General features: G+C 40.3%; 1 protein-coding gene across 3 annotated transcripts in view; it reads right to left on the bottom strand.

Annotated features, from left to right (window-relative positions):
- The window catches only part of PTPN4 (protein tyrosine phosphatase non-receptor type 4), a 238,741-nt gene that overhangs the window by 98,920 nt on the left and 119,428 nt on the right, over positions 1 to 20,393 (bottom strand). For all 3 annotated transcript variants that reach the window (XM_080669872.1, XM_080669870.1, XM_080669871.1), the window contains one exon: positions 3,515 to 3,603. In XM_080669872.1, coding sequence (XP_080525998.1) covers positions 3,515 to 3,603 — 89 coding nt within the window. The remainder of the gene's footprint in view (positions 1 to 3,514; positions 3,604 to 20,393) is intronic.

The following is a 20,393-nucleotide window of genomic DNA, read 5'->3' as shown; positions in this document are numbered from 1 at the left end:
ACTCCTCTTCAGTAAGGCAAGAAAAGGAAATGAAAGATACACTGATTGAAAAGGATCACATAAAACTATCTTTGTTCACAGATGACATAATTGTCTATGTAGAACATCCGAAAGAATCAAACAAAAAACCTCCTGGAACTAATAAGTGATGATAGTAAAGTTGCAGGGTACACAGTTAATATACAAAAGTCCATTGCTTTCCTGTACAGCAACAATAACCAAGTGGAATTTGAAATTAAAAACATTAATACCATGTACATTAGCACCCCCCCATGAAATACTTAAGTATAAATCTAAAAAATATGCACTAGGACTATATAAAGAAAATTATAAAACTCTGATGAACAAAAATGACAAAGATATAAATAAATGCAAAGAAATTCCAAGTTCCTGGATAGGTAGAATGAGTATTGTTTGCCAAGATGTCAATTCTGTCCACTTTGATCTATAGACTCAATGCAATCCCAATAAAAATCCCATGAAGTTATTTGTGAATACTGACAAATTGATTCTAAAGTTTATATGGAGAGGCGAAAAATCCAGAATAGCCAACGTGTATTATAGGAAAACAACAAATTTGGAGGAGTGACACTACCTGAGTTAAAAACTTACTATAAAGCTATAGTAATCAAAATAGTATATTATTTGTGAAAGAATAGACAAAACAGATCAATGTTATAGAATAGAGAACTCAGAAACAGACCTCCATAAATAAAGTCAAATGATCTTTGAGAAAGGGCAAAGGGAATACAATGGAGCAAAGACAGTCCCTTCAACAAATGGATCTGGAACAACTGGACATCCACATGCAAAAACAAAATAAATTTAGACAAAGACTTTATACCCTTCACAAAAATTAACTCAAAATGGATCAGAGACCTAGACATAAGATGCAAAATTATAAAACTCTTAGATATAGCAATAGAAAAAAATCTAGATGCTCTTGGGTATAGGGATGCTCTTATAGATATAACACCAAAAACATGATTAATAAAAGAAATAATTGAGAAGCTTGAATTTATTAAAATTAAAAAGTTCTCTGTGAAAGGCAATAAATTAGAAAACAAGCCACAGACTAGGAGAAAATATTTGTAAAAGACACATCTGATAAAGGACTATTATCCAAAATATACAAAAAACTCTTCAAATTTAACAATAAAACAAACAACCCAATAAAAATGAGCCAAAGCCCTTAACAGACATCTCACCAAAGAATATATGTAGTTGGCAAATAAGCACATCATATGTCATCAGGAAAATGCAAATTAAAACAATAAGACGGCACTACACACCTACAGAATGGCCGAAACCCAGAATACTGACAAAATCAAATGATGACGAGGATACGGAGCAAAAGGAACTCTCATTCATTTTGGGGGGAAATGCAAAATGGTATAGCCACTTTGGAAGACTATTTGGCAGTTTCTTACAAAACTAAACTTACTTGTACCATACCATCTAGAAACTGCACTCCTTGGCATTTAACTAAAGCAATGGGAATGCATGTCCACACAAAAATCTGTACATGGATGTTAATAGCAGTTTTATTCTTAACTAGTGGCCCGGTGCACGAAATTTGTGCACAGGAGGGAGGGTGTCCCTCAGCCCGGCCTGCACGCTCTCCAATCTGGGACCCCTCAGGGGAGTCTGACTGCCGGTTTAGGCCGGATCCCTGTGAGATCCACAGGGATCCGGCCTAAACCGGCAGTCGGAGATCCCTCTCGCAATCTGGGACCGCTGGCTCCTAACTGCTCACCTGCCTGACTGCCTGATCGCCCCTAACCACTCTGCATGTTGGCCTGCTCGCCCCCAACTGCCCCCCCCCCCACTGGCCTGCTTGTCCCCAACTGCCCCCCCGCACTGACCTGCTTACCTCCAACTGCCCCCCCTGCCAGCCTGATTGCCCCCAACTGCCCCCCCTGCCAGCTTCCAAATGCCCTTCCTGCCGGCCTATTTGTCTCCATCTGCCCCCCCTGCTGGCATGGTTACCCCCAACTGCCCCCCCCTGCCAGCCTGATAACCCCCAACTACCCCCCTCCCCCTGCCAGCCTGATCTATGTTTAACTTTAAAGAGACTGCCAACCTTTCCCTTTAAAAAAGTTTTTATTGATTTTAGAGAAAGAGGAAGGAGAAGATGTAGACACATCAATGATGAAAGAGAATCATACATTTGATGCTCCCTACTGGGGATCGAGCCAGCAACCTGAGCATGTGCCCTGACTGGGAATCCAACAGTGACCTCCTGGTTCATTGGCTGATGCTCAACCACTGAGCCACACCAGCTGGGCAACACTGTCATCCTTTTTCATTGGAGCTTTTCTAGTGGGTGTACAGTAATACTGCACTATGGTTTTAATTTGCATTTCACTGATGACTGAGCATCTTTTCATGTTGGCCATTTGTATATCTTCTTTGGTGGAATTGTCTATTTAAGTATTTTTCGTATTTTTTAAATTAGTTTGTCTTCTTATTACTGAACTGTAAGTTCTTCACATATTCTTGGTAAATCCTTTATGTTTTTTAAAAATATATGTCTTTTTTAAACAACTGTGTCTTGTCTTTCAATCTTTAGAGTATCTTTTGAAAAGCAAAAGTATTTAATTTTGATGAAGTTCAATTCATTAATTTTTTTTATGGTTTATGTTCTTGTGTCCTAACAGAAATTTATCTTTCTTTTAAAAAACAAAGTTGTAACAATTTTATAAAATAACTGCTGTCAGTTATCATATTACTATTAAGAGTGAATATTATAAAAATAAAAATCACAGATATTGAAAAATCAGGACCAAATATTTTAAGAGCTATAAAGAAAACAAATTAATACAATATAGTTCTTTTGTATTTGTTTCTTCCCCTAAAGAAAATCATTGTGTTTATTTTTTAAAAACCCTAGTTACTTATATGAGATATGATAAATGTGACTGTTAAGATTTTCATGTCATTCCATTAAAGGGAACTGGCAGATGCTACTTTTCCTTTTTCTTCATTCTGGGATATAGAAGTGATGGTGAGTGATTCATCCTAGACAGTGAGGACAAGGATAATATACTAAGGACAGTAGAACACTGAGACAAAAAACAAAAAAAAAAACATGGGTTTTATACCCCATGCAGCCACCATACTTTCTTAGCACCAATTTAAGCCACTGTAATAGTAAGTCTTAGTATGCCTGTGTTCCAAATAATAATCAGTACCTCACTGAATGCATTTAAATGAAATACTTACTGTATTTAAAGCACTGTGCATGGTGCAGGACAGAGTACACATGATGCTAGCTATCATATTACAGTACAAATTTAGAGATTCCCCTAAGAGAAAAATTCACAAAGTAATATTTCCGAGAAGCTAAGCGATTTTTGAAATAAATTAACACAATTATTTTGGTATCTTCTGGTAGATTCCAAGTAAGTAAAATAAATTTGCATGCCAACATTAATATACTTCGTCACTTTCTTTAATATGAATTATTATATTAGTAATATAAAAAAGCAAAAGTATTAATGGAAGTCCTTACCATGGAAAGGTATTCATTCGTACCCTGTTCTTATAAATCAGAATTCCTCCTGACATCACTCCAATCATAATTTCATTGTTACTTTGATCCTTCAAAAAAGAAAATGACAAATCTAAAATACTGGGCTTTATCTGTTAAAAATATTTTTTAAAAACAGGATTAGTTTTCTTTTTTATACAATGAGACATTTTCAAAGGCACCACATCCTATATAATAAAACCCTAATATGCAAATCAACCAAACGGCAGAACGACCGGTCACTATGATGCACACTGACCACCAGGGGGCAGAAGCTCAAAGTAGGAGCTGCCCCCTGGTGGTCACCACTGCACTACCACAGGGGGAGCACCGCTCTGCCAGAAGCCGGGCTCACAGCTGGAGCGCAGCGGCAGTGGCAGGAGCCTCTCCTGCCCCCAAGGCAGTGCTAAGGAGCAGCCAGCCCAGCTTCTGGCTGGAGAGCGCAGTGGTGGAGGCGGGAACCTCTCCTGCCTCCAGCAGTTGGACACCCCCCAGGGTCCCAGATTGCGAGAGGGCGCAGGCTGGGCTGAGGAACCCCCCCACCCCCGAGTGCACAAATGTGCACCAGGCCTCTAGTAATTGCATAGTTACAAATCCATATGGTAATTGTTACCTCATAAAAATAAATGACATATTTCAAATCAAACTTAAATGTTACATTATTAAAAGTCATTATGATCTCAGGACTTCCCATAGTTTATACTTTATTTGGGACAGAAAATTAGAATGATGAGTTAGTATCCATCCTTCCATTCCTAAAATTATTATGTTCCAATCACTGTGCAAATATAATGCTCTGATTGCAAAAAGTGAATAAAAAAATGGAGGACTTCAGAGTTTGGTGAAGGGTAACCTGTAATAAAACAGTATTTTCAATAAAAACTCCTATAATTAGTATAATACAATAAAATACATCATGGAATTTTAGAGTGAGGAACAATTAATTGTTTGAGAGTTTGGAAGTCTCCAAAGAAGAAAATCTGAATTGCGCTTTGAGGATTGAGTAAGAATTTTCATGCTAACTGATCGAACTTGAATAGCTAACCTCCGTTATGAGGAAAATGAATAGAATTAAAATACTGTTTTTCAGATGCTAATCAACCTTGAAATTGTTTTGCTTTTTGACTTGAAACATTCCACAGATAAACTAATATAGTAATAATGCTTTTACCTCCTACTATTGATCTGCTCAAAAAGAATTGCTGAAAATATAAGATTTTATAATTGTCTCCCTAAGAAAACAAAAATATTTAAAATGTAGTTACAATAATTTCTAATTAAATAAAACCTTATTAAATTAACCCATTAGGTAGAATAATACATAACAAGATCAAACACAACAGTGTATGCTAATTTGTCTGGCTGCTCATTTTGTGTACCATTAACCAAAACCACTGTACATTATTATCAGAATCTTAAATCATTTTTTAAAGGACATCAATTAGAAGTCAGGACCAAAATGGCAGACTGAGCCTAATAGATGACAGACTTAATATATGCCCCTATTACTTTTTTAAATCCCCATCTGAAAACATCAGAAAAGCTATATGGAAAGAAAAAGAATCTATAAAACTTGAAAACAATCCGTAACACTTCAAGGTATGTAATCAATGTGCCTGAACTGTAAAGACATAAAAAAGATACAATCAGATTACAGAAAACCACAGCTCAAACTACACACACAAGAGCAAGTTCTATGTAGAGGTGGAAAGAGAAGCAAATTTAAAAGATAAAGGACAGAGATTAAAAATGGTGGCAGAGAAAGTGGATGCTGTAGGGATATGCTCCAAGGAACAAACTGTAATTACAACTAAATTACAGAAAAACTTCCTGTATAATCAATGGAAGACTCGCTGGAGAGAACCCTTATACCTGAGGACCAAAAGGGGAGACTGCATAGAAACTGGTAGGAGTGGCAGAGGGGCGAAAGGGCTGGCCGGGCGCCCACAGACAGCAACTGAGTTCCAGAGAGATATCTCAGCTGTGGGTGTTGCCACTGAGAACTCTAGGGTCTAATACCCGAGCTGGGACCCCAGCAAAGACCACCACAACTGAAAAGGGTAACCACATAATATTTTGCTGTGTAAAGCAGCAGGGTTGTTGTTTGCCAGGGAGAGACAGCTGGAAATTCAGGCACCCTCTTAAAGGGCCAACGGACAAAATTCCCTGTGGAGCCACCCACCTTGTGCTCTTGCAGAGGGAGGGCAGAATGGACTGGAGCTGTGTGAACAGAAGCCAGGATCCGGGGCTCAGGAGTTAGAGCTCAGAAGGAAGAAACCCTGGTTTCCTGTGCTGAGTCATTCCCTTACGCTGCAAGGTCATATTTCTCATGCAGGCATTAGGTATACAGGCAACCTTGCCTGTGGGGGAAGACAGCTGATCCACCCCATTGGAAAACACTTTGCCCCACAGTGCAGAATTGCTGAGGCCCAATTAAGAGACTGAGAATAACAATTAGCCTCCAGGCAGAAGCAACTACCCAACCCTGTTGAAAAAAACTCTTGCCACACCTGTGGATGATTGATTGAGGACAATTTAAGACAGAATCATGTAAGACTGTAAACAGATACAGACCATGGAGGCTTTCAGTCTTTGCCTGATCAGTCAGAAACAGCATTTGACACTGTCCTGCATTAGAGATTGAGAGGCATAGCAGATCTATCTAATACACAGTCACAAACCCAAACAGGAAGCCAAAATGAGGAGAGAAAGAAACAACCCACAAATGAAAGAACTAGAGAATTCTCCAGAAGAAGAGATAAATGAAATGGAGATCAGAAATTTATCAGATAAAGAGTTCAGAGTAAGGATGGTAAAGATGCTCAACAGCATGAGAAAAGATATAGTAACTAAGAAAACAAATAAAGAACGACATAGCACACATAAAGAAGACATTGGAAGGAATAAATAGCAGATTAGGGGAAGTTGAGAATCAAATCAGTGAATTAGAAGATGAGGTTGAAAAATCACTCAATCAGAGAACCAAAAAGAAAAAAAAAATTAAAAAACAGGAGGACAAGTTAAGGGAGCTGTGGGGGACAAGATGAAATGTTAACAATATTCGAATAGCAGGCGTGCCAGAAGAGGCAGAAAGGGAGAAGGGATAGAAAACTTCCCTAACCTGGTAAAGAAAAAGTCCCACAAGTTCAGGAGGCACAGATAACCCCAAGCAAGAAGAACCCAAATAGGCCATGCCCAGACACATCATAATTAAAATGCCAAAAATTAAAGTCAAAGAGAGAATCTTAAAGGCTGCAAGAGAAAAGCAAACTATTACCTACAAAGGAGCTCCCATAAGGCTGACACCTGATTTCTCATCTGAAACTCTACAGGCCAGAAGGGAAGCGCATGAAGTACTCAAGGTAATGGAAAGCAAGAATCTAAAACCAAGATTACTATATCCATCAAGGCTATCATTCAAAATAGACAGCCAAATAAAGAGCATCCTAGACAAAAAAAGGCTAAAGGAATACATCACCACCAAGCCAGCATTACAACAAATGCTAAAAGGAATGCTGTAATAATAAGAAGAAACAGAGAGAGAAACCTAGGCATACAGAATTAAACAGAATTAATTTGGCAATAAGTAAGTACCTATCTACACTAATAAAAGAGTAAGATGCAAATTGATCGTACCTTTGCAACACCCACCAGCCAATCAGGAGTGAGTATGCAAATTAACCCAAAGATGGAGGGTTAATTTGCATATGCAGGTGCTGAGCGGCCGGGGGCAGGGTGGACTGCTTGCGTCGTCCCCATGGCAACAATGCAGGCGTTCCGCACCGCCCCAGCCGCTCTGGGCCTCTGGGGAGCGTGGGAAGGTGGAAAGGCGGCTCTGGGCCGAAGCGAAAAGGTGGCTCTGGCCGGAGCGAAGGCACTGCCAGCAGCCAGGGGAAGGAAGGCCCATTCTTTCACGAATCTTCATGCATTGGGCCTCTAGTCAATAATAACCTTAAATGTAAATGGACTAAATTCTCCAATCAAAAGGCATAGGGTAGCTGAATGGATACAAAAACATGACACAACTATATGCTTTCTACAAGAGACCCACCTCAGAACAAAAGACACACACAAGATGAGAATGAAAGGATGGAAAAATTTTTCCCATGCAAATGGGAAAGAAAAAAAAGCTGGAGTAGCAATACTTATATCTGAAAAATTAGACCTCAAGTGAAGGCCGTAACAAGAGATAAGGAAGGCTACTTCATAATACTAAAGGGAGCAAATCAACAAAAGAATATAACTCTGGTAAACCTATATGTACCCAAATACATTAAAAAAAACACACTTCTGGAAGATATCAACAAAGAGATGGACAGCAATATAATCATAGTAGGGGACTTTAATACCCAACTGACATCACTGGATAAATCTTCTAAACAAAAAATCAGCAAAGAAACAGCAAGCCTAACTGACTCACTAAATCAGATGGACTTAATTGACATCTTCAGAACATTTCACCCCAAAGCTATGAAATATACATTCTTCTCAAGTGTACATGAACATTTTCAAAGATAGACCACATATTAGGGCACAGGCTAAGTCTCTACAAATTCAAAAAGACTGAAATTATAACAAGCATCTTCTCAGATCACAATGGCATAAAATTAGAAATCAACTACAATAAAAACAATTAAAAAGTATCAATCACCTGGAGGGTAAATAGCATGCTATTAAACAATGAATGAGTTACCAAAGAGATCAAAGAAGAAATAAAAAACATTCTGGAAACAAATGATAATGAAAACACAGCAATCCAAAATCTATGGGGACATAATGAAAACAGTATTAAGAGGGAAGTCCATAGCTCTACAGGCTTACCTCAAAAAAAAAAAAAAAACCCCACAGAAAACCTGGTAATAAGGTATCTAACTCTACAACTTGAACAACTAGAAAAACAGCAACAAGAAAAGCCCAGAGTAAGTAGAAGGGAGGAAATAATAAAGATCAGAGCAGAAATAAATGACATAGAGACTCCCCCCCCCCCCAAAAAAAAATCAATAGAACCAAAAGCTGGTTCTTTGAAAGGATAAACAAGATTGATGAACTGTTAGCCAGGCTCACCAAGAAACAAAGAGAGGACCCAAATAAACAAAATCAGAAATATGTGAAGTAACAACTGACCCCATAGAAATACAAAGGCTTGTAAAAAAATACTACGAACAACTCTACTCCAACAAACTGGACAACCTAGATGAAATGGACATGTGCCCAGAAAAATACAATCTTCCAAAACTCAATCAGGAAGAATCAGAAAACCTGAATAGGCCGATAACTACCAATGAAATTGAAGCAGTAATCAAAAAACTTCCAGCAAACAAAAACCCTCGACCAGACAGCTTCACAGCGGGATTTTTACCAAACATTCACAGAAGAACACCAATCCTCCTCACACTATTCAAAAAAATGTGAGAGGAAGGCACACTTTCAAGCTCTTTCTATGAAACCAGCATTACCCTAATCCCAAAACCAGATAAAGTCAGTATAAAGAAAGAGAATTACAGGCCAATATCCCTGATGAACATAGATGCTAAAATCCTCAACTAAATTTTACCAAATCACATCCAGCAATACATTAAAAAGATCATACACCACGACCAAGTGGGATTTTTTCTGGGGATGCAAGGCTGGAACAATATCTGCAAATCAATAAAAGGGATATATCACATAAACAAATTGAAAGACAAAAATCACAGTTGATGCAGAAAAAGCATATGACACAATCCAACACCTTTTTTTTGATAAAAACTCTCAGTAAAGTGGGACTAAAGGGACAATACCTCAACATAATAAAACCTTATATGACAAACCTATAGCCAACAACATACTCAATGGGGAAAAACTAAAACCATTTCCCTTAAGAACAGGAACAAGACAGGGATGCCCACTCTCACCACTCCTGTTTGACATAGTACTGGAAGTGCTAGCCATAGTGATCAACCAAGAAGCAGAAATACTAGTAAAAGGTATCCAAATTGGAAAAGAATAAGTAAAACTGTCATTATTCGCAGATGACATGATATTGTACGTAGAAAACCCTAAAGACTCCATCAAAACATTACTAGATTTAATAAATGAATTGGGCATTGTAGGATACAAATTTAACACCCAAACATCTTTGGCTTTTTTATACACCAATAATAATAAACTAAAAACACAACCCCATTTACCATTGCAACAAAAAAATTAAGATACCTAGGAATGAACTTACCTAAGGAGGTAAAAGACCTGTACTCAGAAAACTCTACAGGATGTTGAAAAAAGAGATGTTAAAAATCTTCTAAAATTTAATAGGCAAGAGCATACAATAGAGTCAAGATAGTATTTTTAGTTTCTTAAGTGGTCCCAGGGCAAGGTGTTTTCCAATTGCGGGGTCAACTGTCTCCCCCTGAGGCAAAGCAAATGTGTGTGGGAAAGATGTCCTCCCCTGTGTGAGTCAATGACTCACCACAGGAAACTGGCAGTGTCTGCCTTCAAGCGCTAACCGCATCTCCAATCCTGGATTCTGCTCAGAGAGCTCCAGCCCACTCTGTCCTTCCTCTGTGGGAGCATAAGGTGGGTGGCTCCACGGGGAATTTTGTGCATTGGCCCTTTAAGAGGGTGCCTGAATTTCCAGCTGTCTCTCCCTGACAGACAGCAACCCTGATGCTTTACACAGCCAGATGTTATGTGGTTACCCTTCTCAGCTGTGGTGCTCTCTGCTGGGGTGCCCACCTTGGGAATTCGATCCCAGAGTTCTCAGTGGCAACCCGCACAGCTGAGATACCTCTCCAGAACTCAGTTGCTCTCTGTGGGCACCCAGCCAGCCCTTTTGCGCTTCCGCCCCTCCTACCAGTCTCTATGTGGTCTCCACTCTTGGTCCTCAGGTATCAGGGTTCTCTCCTACAAGTCTTGCGTTGATTATTCAGGAAGTTTTTCTGTATTTCAGTTGTAATTACAGTTTGTTCCTGGGAGCATGTCCATGCAGCATCCACTTACTTTCCCACCATTTTTAATCTCCTCAAGGGATTATATTTTTAATTTTTTTATTATTCTAACCATTCTCTCATGAAGTGTTCAAATACATGCAGGTTAAAAACAAGGTTGTGAAAGAACCTATAAACTGGTTCTTCTCTTACCTCACAGGGCTGTTTTAAGTATTAAATGAGATTAATAAACATAAAGCCTTAGTAAATGCCAAATAGGTGTTTCCTGTTATTATTATCTGTATCCTGGAGAGCAAAATCTCTCACAGCATTCCTTAAATACTCCCTAATCAATCTCTGGTCCTCACCCTACTTCCCAAACTGCTCTTACAAGGCCACCAAGAGCTTACACATTTCTAACCAGGACTCCTCTAACATAGTTATCACTTGGTTTCAAAGACACACAGTGTCTTTGACAGAAAGGCTTTCTTTCTATATAAAACTAGAGGCACGGTGCATGAAAATTCATGCACTGGAGGGGGGGGGTCCCTCAGCCTGGCTTGCCCCCTCTCACAGTCTGGTAGCCCTCAGGGGCGGGAGGTGATATGGCGATCAAGGAAAGGCGACGCCCCCATCACACCACTGCTGCTGCCACTGCCGGTAGCGCAAGCCTCAGCCGGCCCTGGTTACCTGAGCCTCGGGTGGCCCTGGGCAGCTGGGCAGCTGCCATCTGAGGCTTGCCTGTGCCTCGGGCCGGCCCTTGGTGGCTGGGCAGCAACCATCCAAGGCTTGCCTGCACCTCTGCTGCCCCGGGGGCGCTGAGGGGACTGGGCACCGCCATCTTTGAGGGCGTGACAGTCAATTAGCATATTCCCTCTTTATTAGATAGGATGCTACTTCTTCCTGGTGTTCTTTCCTGGTTCTTCCTCACCTTTCTAACCTCTGAACTGTTAAGTGTTCATCTGCAAGGACCTCTTCCATTCAATATCTACTAGGCATGTTCCTGCAGTGCTCTCATCTCATGACTTTAAATATCCTATATAATAATCCTATATAATAAAGAGGTAATATGGAAATTGACCATCACTCCAACACACAAGATGGCCACCACAAGATGGCCGGCAGGGGAGGGCAGTTGTGGGCGATCAGGCCAGCAGGAGAGGGCAGTTGGGAGGGACCAGGCCTGCAAGGGAGGGCAGTTGGGGGTGATTGGGCCTGCAGGGGAGGACAGTTGGGGGCGATCAGGCCAGCAGAGGAGGGCAGTTGAGGGCGATTAGGCCTGCAGGGGAAGGCAATTCGGGGGGACCAGGCCTGCAGGGGAGGGCACTTAGGGGTGACCAGGCCGGCCAGGGAGGGCAGTTAGGGGCAATCGGGCCGGCAGGGGAGCAGTTAGGCATCGATCAGGCTTGCAGGGGAGTGGTTAGGGGGTGATCAGGTTGGCAAGCAGAAGCAGTTAGGGGCAATCAGGCAGGCGAGCAGTTGGGAGCCAGCAGTCCTGGATTGTGAGAGGGATGTCTCAGATTGGAGAGGGTGCTGGCTGGGCTGAAGGACACCCGTCCCCTCCCCCCATACATGAATTTCATGCAGCGGGCCTCTAGTACTATATAATAAAAGCCCAGTTTCCGAACGGCAAAACGACTAGAATGATAGGTTGATCAGTTGCTATGACGCATACTGACCACCAGGGGGCAGACGCTCAATGCAAGAGCTGCTCCCTGATGGTCAGTGCACTCCCACAGTGGGAGTGCCACTCAGCTGATCGGGATGAGCGGCGCTCCCACAATGGGCCAATCCCCGCTACCATGCCCCCCACCAATGCAAGAGCAGCGGGCCGAGTGGTAAGGAGCCTTCTGCTAAGGAGCAGCGAGCCGAGCAGTAAGGAGTGAGCAGGTGGGCGGTAAAGAGCCAGGGATCCTGGACATCTCCCAAGGGGTCCCGGACTGTGAGAGGGTGCAGGCCAGGCTGAGGGACCCGCCTCAGTGCAAAAATTTCATGCACCAGGTCTCTAGTTACCTATAAGCTGAAATTTCCCAAACATTTATCTCTAGTCCAGACCTCTCCACTGAACTTCAGTTCCATCTGTTGAATTGCCTATCCTCCTTCATTTGGAGTAAAAATCTACTAAAATTTAATATTTCCCAAACTAATTCCTGATTCACCCTCTGAAACTTGCTTTTCTCTCATGTTTCCCAACTTAGTGACGTACTCCATCTCTCTAATTATTCAAGCCAAAAACTTTGGAATCATTCCCAAATCCTTTTTCTCTGACATCTTACAACCAATACACATAAGTAAATGCTGTCACTTCCATATTCAAAATATATACTGAATCTTACTACTTTTCACTACCCAGGAGCTACAACCACCATTATATTTCACGTGGATCCCTGGAACAATCTCCAAGCTGGTCTCTTCCTGGTCTTTTGCTACTGTTACGAATCGTAATGTAAATATCTGTGTTTTCCGATGGTCTTAGGCGACCCTGCTAGCGGTTCACAACCTGTGGGTTGCAACCCACAGGTTGAGAACTGCTGCTGTAGAGCCTAAGACGAACGGAAAACACAGATATTTACATTACGATTCGTAACAGTAGCAAAATTATAGTTATGAAGTAGCAACGAAAATAATTTTATGGTTGGGGGTCACCACAACATGAGGAACTGTATTAAAGGGTTGCGGCATTAGAAAGGCTGAGAACCACTGCTTTAGTCCCTTACAGAATACTCTGAAAACAGCAGTCATTATTGTCTCTTAAAAATGGCTTTGCTTATAATTAAAAACTGATGTCTTTAAAATGTGCTCTAAAGTCCAGGTTTGCCTGACCCCACTGATACTCTCCTAGCTTGCACTGCAGCCATGCTATTCTCTTTGCTGTTCCTTGAAGTACACTATACCATGGCAATTTTCTCTGCTTAGAACATTCTACGCCTAGATATCAGCATGACTCCTCCAGGTCTGTTTATCTACCCAGTTAGGCCTTTCCTATCATGATACCCCAGTTTTTCTTGTTTCGATCCCCTTTCTCGCCTTAATTTGTCTGCACTGCATTTATCACTATGTGATATATTACATATTTACTTAACTGCAAGAAAATCCAATATATAGTAAAATGCACAATTCAGGACTTTATACACATGAACTGACATACATATATATACTTCTCTGTAACCACCACAATAATAATAATAGCCCTCCATAGGTGACTGCTATTCTGGCTTCTATCTGTATAAACAGGTATTTTGCCTGTTACTGAACTTTACTTCCAAGGAACCATACACTATGTACTCTAATTACTCAATTTTTTTTTTAGTCTGTCTTGTCCACCAAAATACAAGCGGCATGAGGGTTGGGTTTTATCTACTTTACTCACTGCTGTTTCTACTATGTCTATAACAGGACTTACAACATAGAAGGTGCTCAATAAATATTCAATGAAAAATCAAAATAGCATCATTAAGCTTTTCTTTCTTGAAACTTTGAAGGGCAAAAGTTATTTTTCAGTAATTATCTTCATCATTATTATAAACTAGAGGCCTGATGCACGAAATTTGTGTAAGAGTAGGCCTTCCTATCCCTGGCTGCCAGCACCAGCTTCCCTCTGGCACCCAGGACCTGGGCTTCCCTCCGGCTGCTGGCAGGCACCCGGGACCTGGGTTTCCCTCGCAGCCCTGGCTTTGTCTGGAAGGTTGTCTAGAAGGACGTCTGGTCTAATTAGCATCATATGCTTTTATTATTATAGATAAGATATTCACAATTAAGCCTAAAACTTGGTTATTTGATTAGAGTTAATTTACTAGTAGAGCATCCTATACCTAACTAAAAACCTAAAGCCAAGCTTTCTTTCATTACACTTCCATTGTATAATTAGAAATCACTTTAAGTAAACAAAGAGTTTACATCCTTACAAAACAGAGTGAATTTGAGGATCCATGGCATAGAGATATTCTAGCTCTGTAATGTTCTTTTATTCTATGCTCAGTCTAATAAATACTGATTAATTTTTGGTATAGTGAGCCCTCACACTATTCATTTAACAAGACATTTAAAATTTTTATTTATTGATTGACAAGAGGCCTGGTGCATGAAATTCGTGCACTCAGGGGTATCCCTCAACCTGGCCTATACCCTCTCACAGTCCGGAACCCCTCGGGGGATGTCCACCTGCCGGCATAGGCCCGCTATCTGGGGAATTGGGCCTAAGCTGGCAGTCAGACATCCCTCTGGCAGCCTGGGAGCCCTCGGAGGATGTCTAACTGACGGCTTAGGCACGCTCCCCATTGGCAGCAGGCCTAAGCCGCAGTCACACATCCTTAGCGCTGCTGAGGAGGCAGGAAAGGCTCCTGCCACCACTGCTGCACTTACAGCCTGTCAGCCCATGTGGCTGAGCGGAGCTCCCTCTGTGGGAGCGCAATGACCACCAGGGGGCAGCTCCTGCATTGAGCGTCTGCCCCCTGGTGGTCAGTGCACGTCATAGCTACACATCATTCCCAGTTGTTCTGCCATTAGGGTCAATTTGCATATTACCCTTTCTTTATATAGGATTTGAGAGAGAGAGAGAAAGAGAGAAAGAGACACAATGATTTGTTGTTCCACTTATTTATGCGTTCATTGGTTCATTCCTGTATATGCCCTGACAGGATCGAACCTGCAACCTTGGCATATGGGGACAACACTCTAACCAACTGATCTACCTAGCCAAGGCCAGCATTTACTCCTGATAGTGCTTTTTCCATTTTAAAAGGTCAGAAATTCTTTACAAAAATTTAAAACACATGTTCTTTGGTATTAATATATTCAAGTTATTTTTTATTTTCAAGATTACTTTGCTACCCATTATATCATCAACCAATCCTAACCACCAACTTAGGGGTAACTAATTATTATTCTTTCTAGATGAGTGTCTGAGAGAAAGCACATAGTGTTGGGTAAAAATAATGATAGTATTTGTACCCATGGTTTATTTAGAAGTATGTTTCTTAATTTCCAAATATTTGGAGAATTAAAAAAAATATCTTAATTGTTGAAAGTATTACAGTGTGTCCTCTTTTGTTTTTCCCCATTGACCCCTTCCCCTCACACCTACCCCTCCCTGACCTTCACTACACTATTGTCTGTGTCCATGGAATATGCATCTATACATATAGGTTCCCAGGTTCATCTCTCCTCCCCCAACCTTCCCACCCCACCTCCCTTCCCTCTGAGATTTGTCAGTCTGCTCCATGCTTCTATGTCTCTGGATCTATTTTGTTCATCAGTTTATTTTGTTCATTAGACTATTTGGAGAATTTTTAAAGTTATCTTTTTGTCATTGTTTTTGGCTTAACTGCATTGTGCTCAGAAATTATATTCTGTGTTTGAAAACAATGCATACTCTGAAGTTGTTGGGGACAGTAATCTACACAGATCAATTAAGTCAACCTTGCTGACTGTATTTTTAAAACCTATATCTTGCTGATTTTCAGAATGTTTTATCAGTGACTGAACAATGAATATTAGAATCCATCACTTTCTTTTGAAATACATTGTTAAGAGAATAAAAGGGCAAACCAAAAGAGAGAAAACATCTGCAAATCATATATCCAACAAAAAACATATATGTAGAATACATAAAGAGCTCTCAAAACACAAAAGCAAGAAAAGAAACAACCAAATTAGACAATGGGCAACACCAGAAGAGACATTTATCACAGAAAGTAGGATGTGCAACATCATTAGTCATCAGGGGAATGCAAAATAGAACCATGATGAGATAAAATACACCTATCATAAAATCTTAAGAAACAAAACAAAACAAGCAGTACCACATGCTAAAAAGGATGTGAAACAACTAGAACCTGCAAATACTGCTGATGGGGATACAAAGTGGTGCAATCATTCTAGAAAACAGATGGGCAATTTCATATAAAGCTAAATATGCATGTACCATATGACCCGGCAATCCCACTCTGTGGTTTTTACCCTACAGAAATAAAGACTTAAATTCCTACAAAAACTTGTAAATAAGTGTTTGCAGTAGGTCTATTAATAATAAAAAAAATATGCTGGAAACAATCCAGATGTCCTTCAGTGGGTGACTGCATAAACAAACCACAGTATATCTAGACAATGGAATAATATTCAACAATAAAAATAATGAACTATTGATACATACAATAACTTATAAAATCTCAAATTCATTACTGAAAGTAAAAGAAGCCAGTCTCAAAAGGTAACATACAGAATTCCATTTACATGACATTTTGAAAAAGACAAAACTAGAGTCTATATATAGACAAAAATAGAGTCTGAAAATAGGTGTAAGTAGAAGGCTGGACTACAAAGGGGCAATGTGAGACTTTTTTTGGGTGATGGAACTATTCTGTATTCTGACTGCAGTAGTAGTTACATGAATCTATACATGTGTTAAAAGTCATACAACTGAACACCCCCCAACCGAGAAAAACCAACTATTTAGAATATGTTTAACAGTAAACCAAAATATCCCCTGCTTCATCTCCTCAAATAATTTTTATTTTCCTTTTTATCCTGAAGTTATCATTCATTCTTTAGTTTTATATCCTCTTCCCTTATTCATTTAATCTTCTAGACATACTAACAGTTTTCATTGTGTGAAATATTTCATGTTCTCCAGTTATTTCAGGTCTTCATTCATGCTGACAGCTCTACAGTGAAAACCACTCTCTTTGCTATTCTTATTCATTCTTCTGGCTTCAGTAAATTATTTCTTCTAAGAAGGATCCCCTACCTCTGTTCCCGGGTTGGATTCAGCCGTGGGCAAACTACGGCCCGCGGGCCGGATCCGGCTGTTCTATCCAGTTCTCCGCTCCTTTACTTTGAATTTATATTAGTTCACACAAACACTCCATCCATGCTTTTGTTCCGGCCCTCTGGTCCAGTTTAAGAACCCATTGTGGCCCTCGAGTCAAAAAGTTTGCCCACCCCTAGATTAGATATTCCTGCCATATGACCCCATAGCATTCTGTACTTTCTCCTTCATGTCCCCACATATTTAACCGTTAATACACGTTCCATTTCTTTCTCCCTTACTATACTGTGAGCTCCATGAGGGCAGGGCTAATTGATGTTTTGTTCACTAAGTAATCCTTAGTGCCAACACTGCAAGGTACATAACAGAGCCACCACAATGAATGCACTAAGACTTACACACTTTTGCTTATGATATTCAATTAAAACTTAAGTATTCTCGCCCTGGCTGGTTTGGCTCAGTGGATAGAGCGTCGGCCTGCAAACTCAAGGGTCCCAGGTTCGATTCCGGTCAAGGGCATGTACTTTGATTGCGGGCACATACCCAGTAGGGAGTGTGCAGGAGGCAGCTGATCGATGTTTCTCTCTCATCAATGTTCCTAACTCTCTATCCCTCTCCCTTCCTCTCCGTAAAAAAAAAAAAAAAAAAAAAAAAAAATTAAAACTTAAGTATTCTATTTATGTATCCTCTCCCCTCTACTTTTTTGTTCCTGATGCTGCAAAATTTTCCTTCATGTTCACTGAACATTTGCACATTTTCTTCTTAAGCTTTCTGTATCCACACACAACAGAAACCTTTCCTGGCTTTTTTTTGTCTGGATAACTCTGTTTAAATTACTTTAATCCAGTACTCCACATTTAAGACTTTCTGAGAGAGAGTTTTACAATCTAATAATTTGAATAACAAAAAATCTTACCTTAAATTAATAAATAACAACATGTTTAATTATGTGTAAAATCCAGCCATGTCGCTATAAAAAGGAAAGTATAAAGCTTTTGCAGAGCAAAAGATATCGCCAACAAAACGAAGAGGCAACCAACCGAATGGGAGATATTTGCAAACCACAGCTCCAACAGGGGGTTAATATACAAAAAGAATTCAACACTAAACAAACAATCCAATTAAAAAATGGGCAGAAGACCTGAACAGACATTTCTCCCAAGACATACAAATGGCCACAGACACATGAAAAGATGCTCAACCTCACTATCTATTAGGGAAATGCAAATCAAAACGACAATGAGATACCACCTCACATCCGTTAGAATGGCTACTGTTAATAAGACAGGCAATAACAAGTGGTGGAAAAGCTGTGGAGAATAAAGAACCCTCATTCACTGCTGGTGGGAATGTAAACTGGTATAGACACTATGGAAAACAGTATGGTGGTTCCTAAAAAAATTAAGAATAGAGTTACCACACCCTGGCTGAGTGGCTCAGTTGGTTGGAGCGTCGTCCTGTACATAGAAAGTTGGTGGGTTCAGTCCCATCAGGGTGCATACAGGAGGCAACCAATCAATGTTTCTCTCTCTCTCTTTCCCTTACCCTTTCTAAAAATCAATAAAAACATATCCTCTGGTAAGAATTAAAAAGAAAAAAAAAAAAGAATAGAGTTAGCATACTGAGCTATTCCTGTTCTGGTTAGCTACCCGAAAAATTTGAAAACATTTATTAGCAAAGATATATATACTTCCTATATTCACTGCAGCATTATTCACGGTGGCCAAGACATGGAAACACCAAAGTGTCCTTCGATAGAGGATTGGATAAAGAAGATGTGGTATATATATACAATGGAATACTGTATTACTCAACTATAGGAAAAAAATTACATACTGCTATTTGCGACAACATGAATGAACCTTGAGAATATTATGCTAAGCGAAATAAGTCAGTTAGAAAAAGCTGAGAACCGCATGATTTCACTCATATGTGGGATATAAAACTGAAACCCATAGATACAGACAACAGTATGGTGGTTGCCAGAGGGAAGAGAATAGGGGTAGTAAAGAGGAAAGGGGCCAAATACATGGGGATAAAAGATGACTTGGCTTTGGGTGTTGGGTACACAATGCAATATACAGATTGTTGTATCATAGAGATGTGCACTTGAAACCTATATAATCTTATTAACCAATGCCACCCCAATAAATTTAACTAAGAAAAAGGAAAAAAGGGTAGTTTAACACTCTTTGTATTTCATTGATAGCAGTCAGAGGTAACAGATAGCAGTCAAAACTATCTTTACAAAACTGATAAGCCCTGTGTGGTTCAGTGGTTTTGGTGTCCTGTGCACCAAGAAGTTGCCGGTTCCATTCCTGGTCAAGGGCACATGCCCGAGTTACGAGTTGCGGGTTGGATCCCCGGTAGGGGGTGTGCAGGAGGTAGCCGATCCATGTTGCATTCTCACACTCATGTTTCTCTCTCTCCCTCCCTCTATCTCTAAAAATCAATAAACTAAAACAAAAAGAGAAAAAATTTATGACTAACATGACTGAATGTAGTGGTCTTTTTATTGTTAACCATAGTTTAGTTCATATATTAAATTTCCACTGGTTTTAAACTTTATTAAAATAAAAAACAAAATTTAGTTGCATAAATACGGACCACTATGTTACATTTTAGAGAATCATGTTCAAAGGTAATAGCCTCCAAATAGGGAGTGAGGGTGCAGGGGCACATTTTAAAGAAAAAAGCTCAAGAGAGAGACTGTGGGAACCACGCCAGAGTCCCCAGACAGCCAAGGCCACTCAAAGTGTGAGAGGCCTTGTTATCAGTATGCCAAGGCCACTCTGAACATGAGAATCCTAATCGAATGCTCAAGGATTAAGCAGGTGCAAGGCCACAGCGATCTCCCAGTACGCTGTGCCCTTCTGTAACCCAAATGATTGAGAGCACTGTTGGCAACTAGCCATCTTTGTCTCTGGAATAATATTCAGGTTACTGACTAGCTAGGCTGCTGGAATGTGAAGAAGTGTGCTGGAGAGATGGAGATGGGAGAGAAGCTCGGAGGTAGTTACTATGTGAGGCTACAGAGTCCAGTGTGATGGGCAGGGAAGACAGGAGAAGCTGCTGAACCAGAGAGGCTAGAGAAGCTGCTGAGGCAGAGCTTAGGTACCACTATGATATGAGGCGGTGAGTCTAGGGGGCAGTGTACAACTGCTCAGATGACTGTGGGTACAGAGACTAT

Source organism: Plecotus auritus (assembly GCF_963455305.1).
Source record: "Plecotus auritus genome assembly, chromosome: 5".
NCBI lineage: Eukaryota > Metazoa > Chordata > Mammalia > Chiroptera > Vespertilionidae > Plecotus > Plecotus auritus.
The sequence above is the reverse complement of the archived record's forward strand: the minus strand, read 5'-3'. Positions and strand labels throughout refer to the sequence as shown.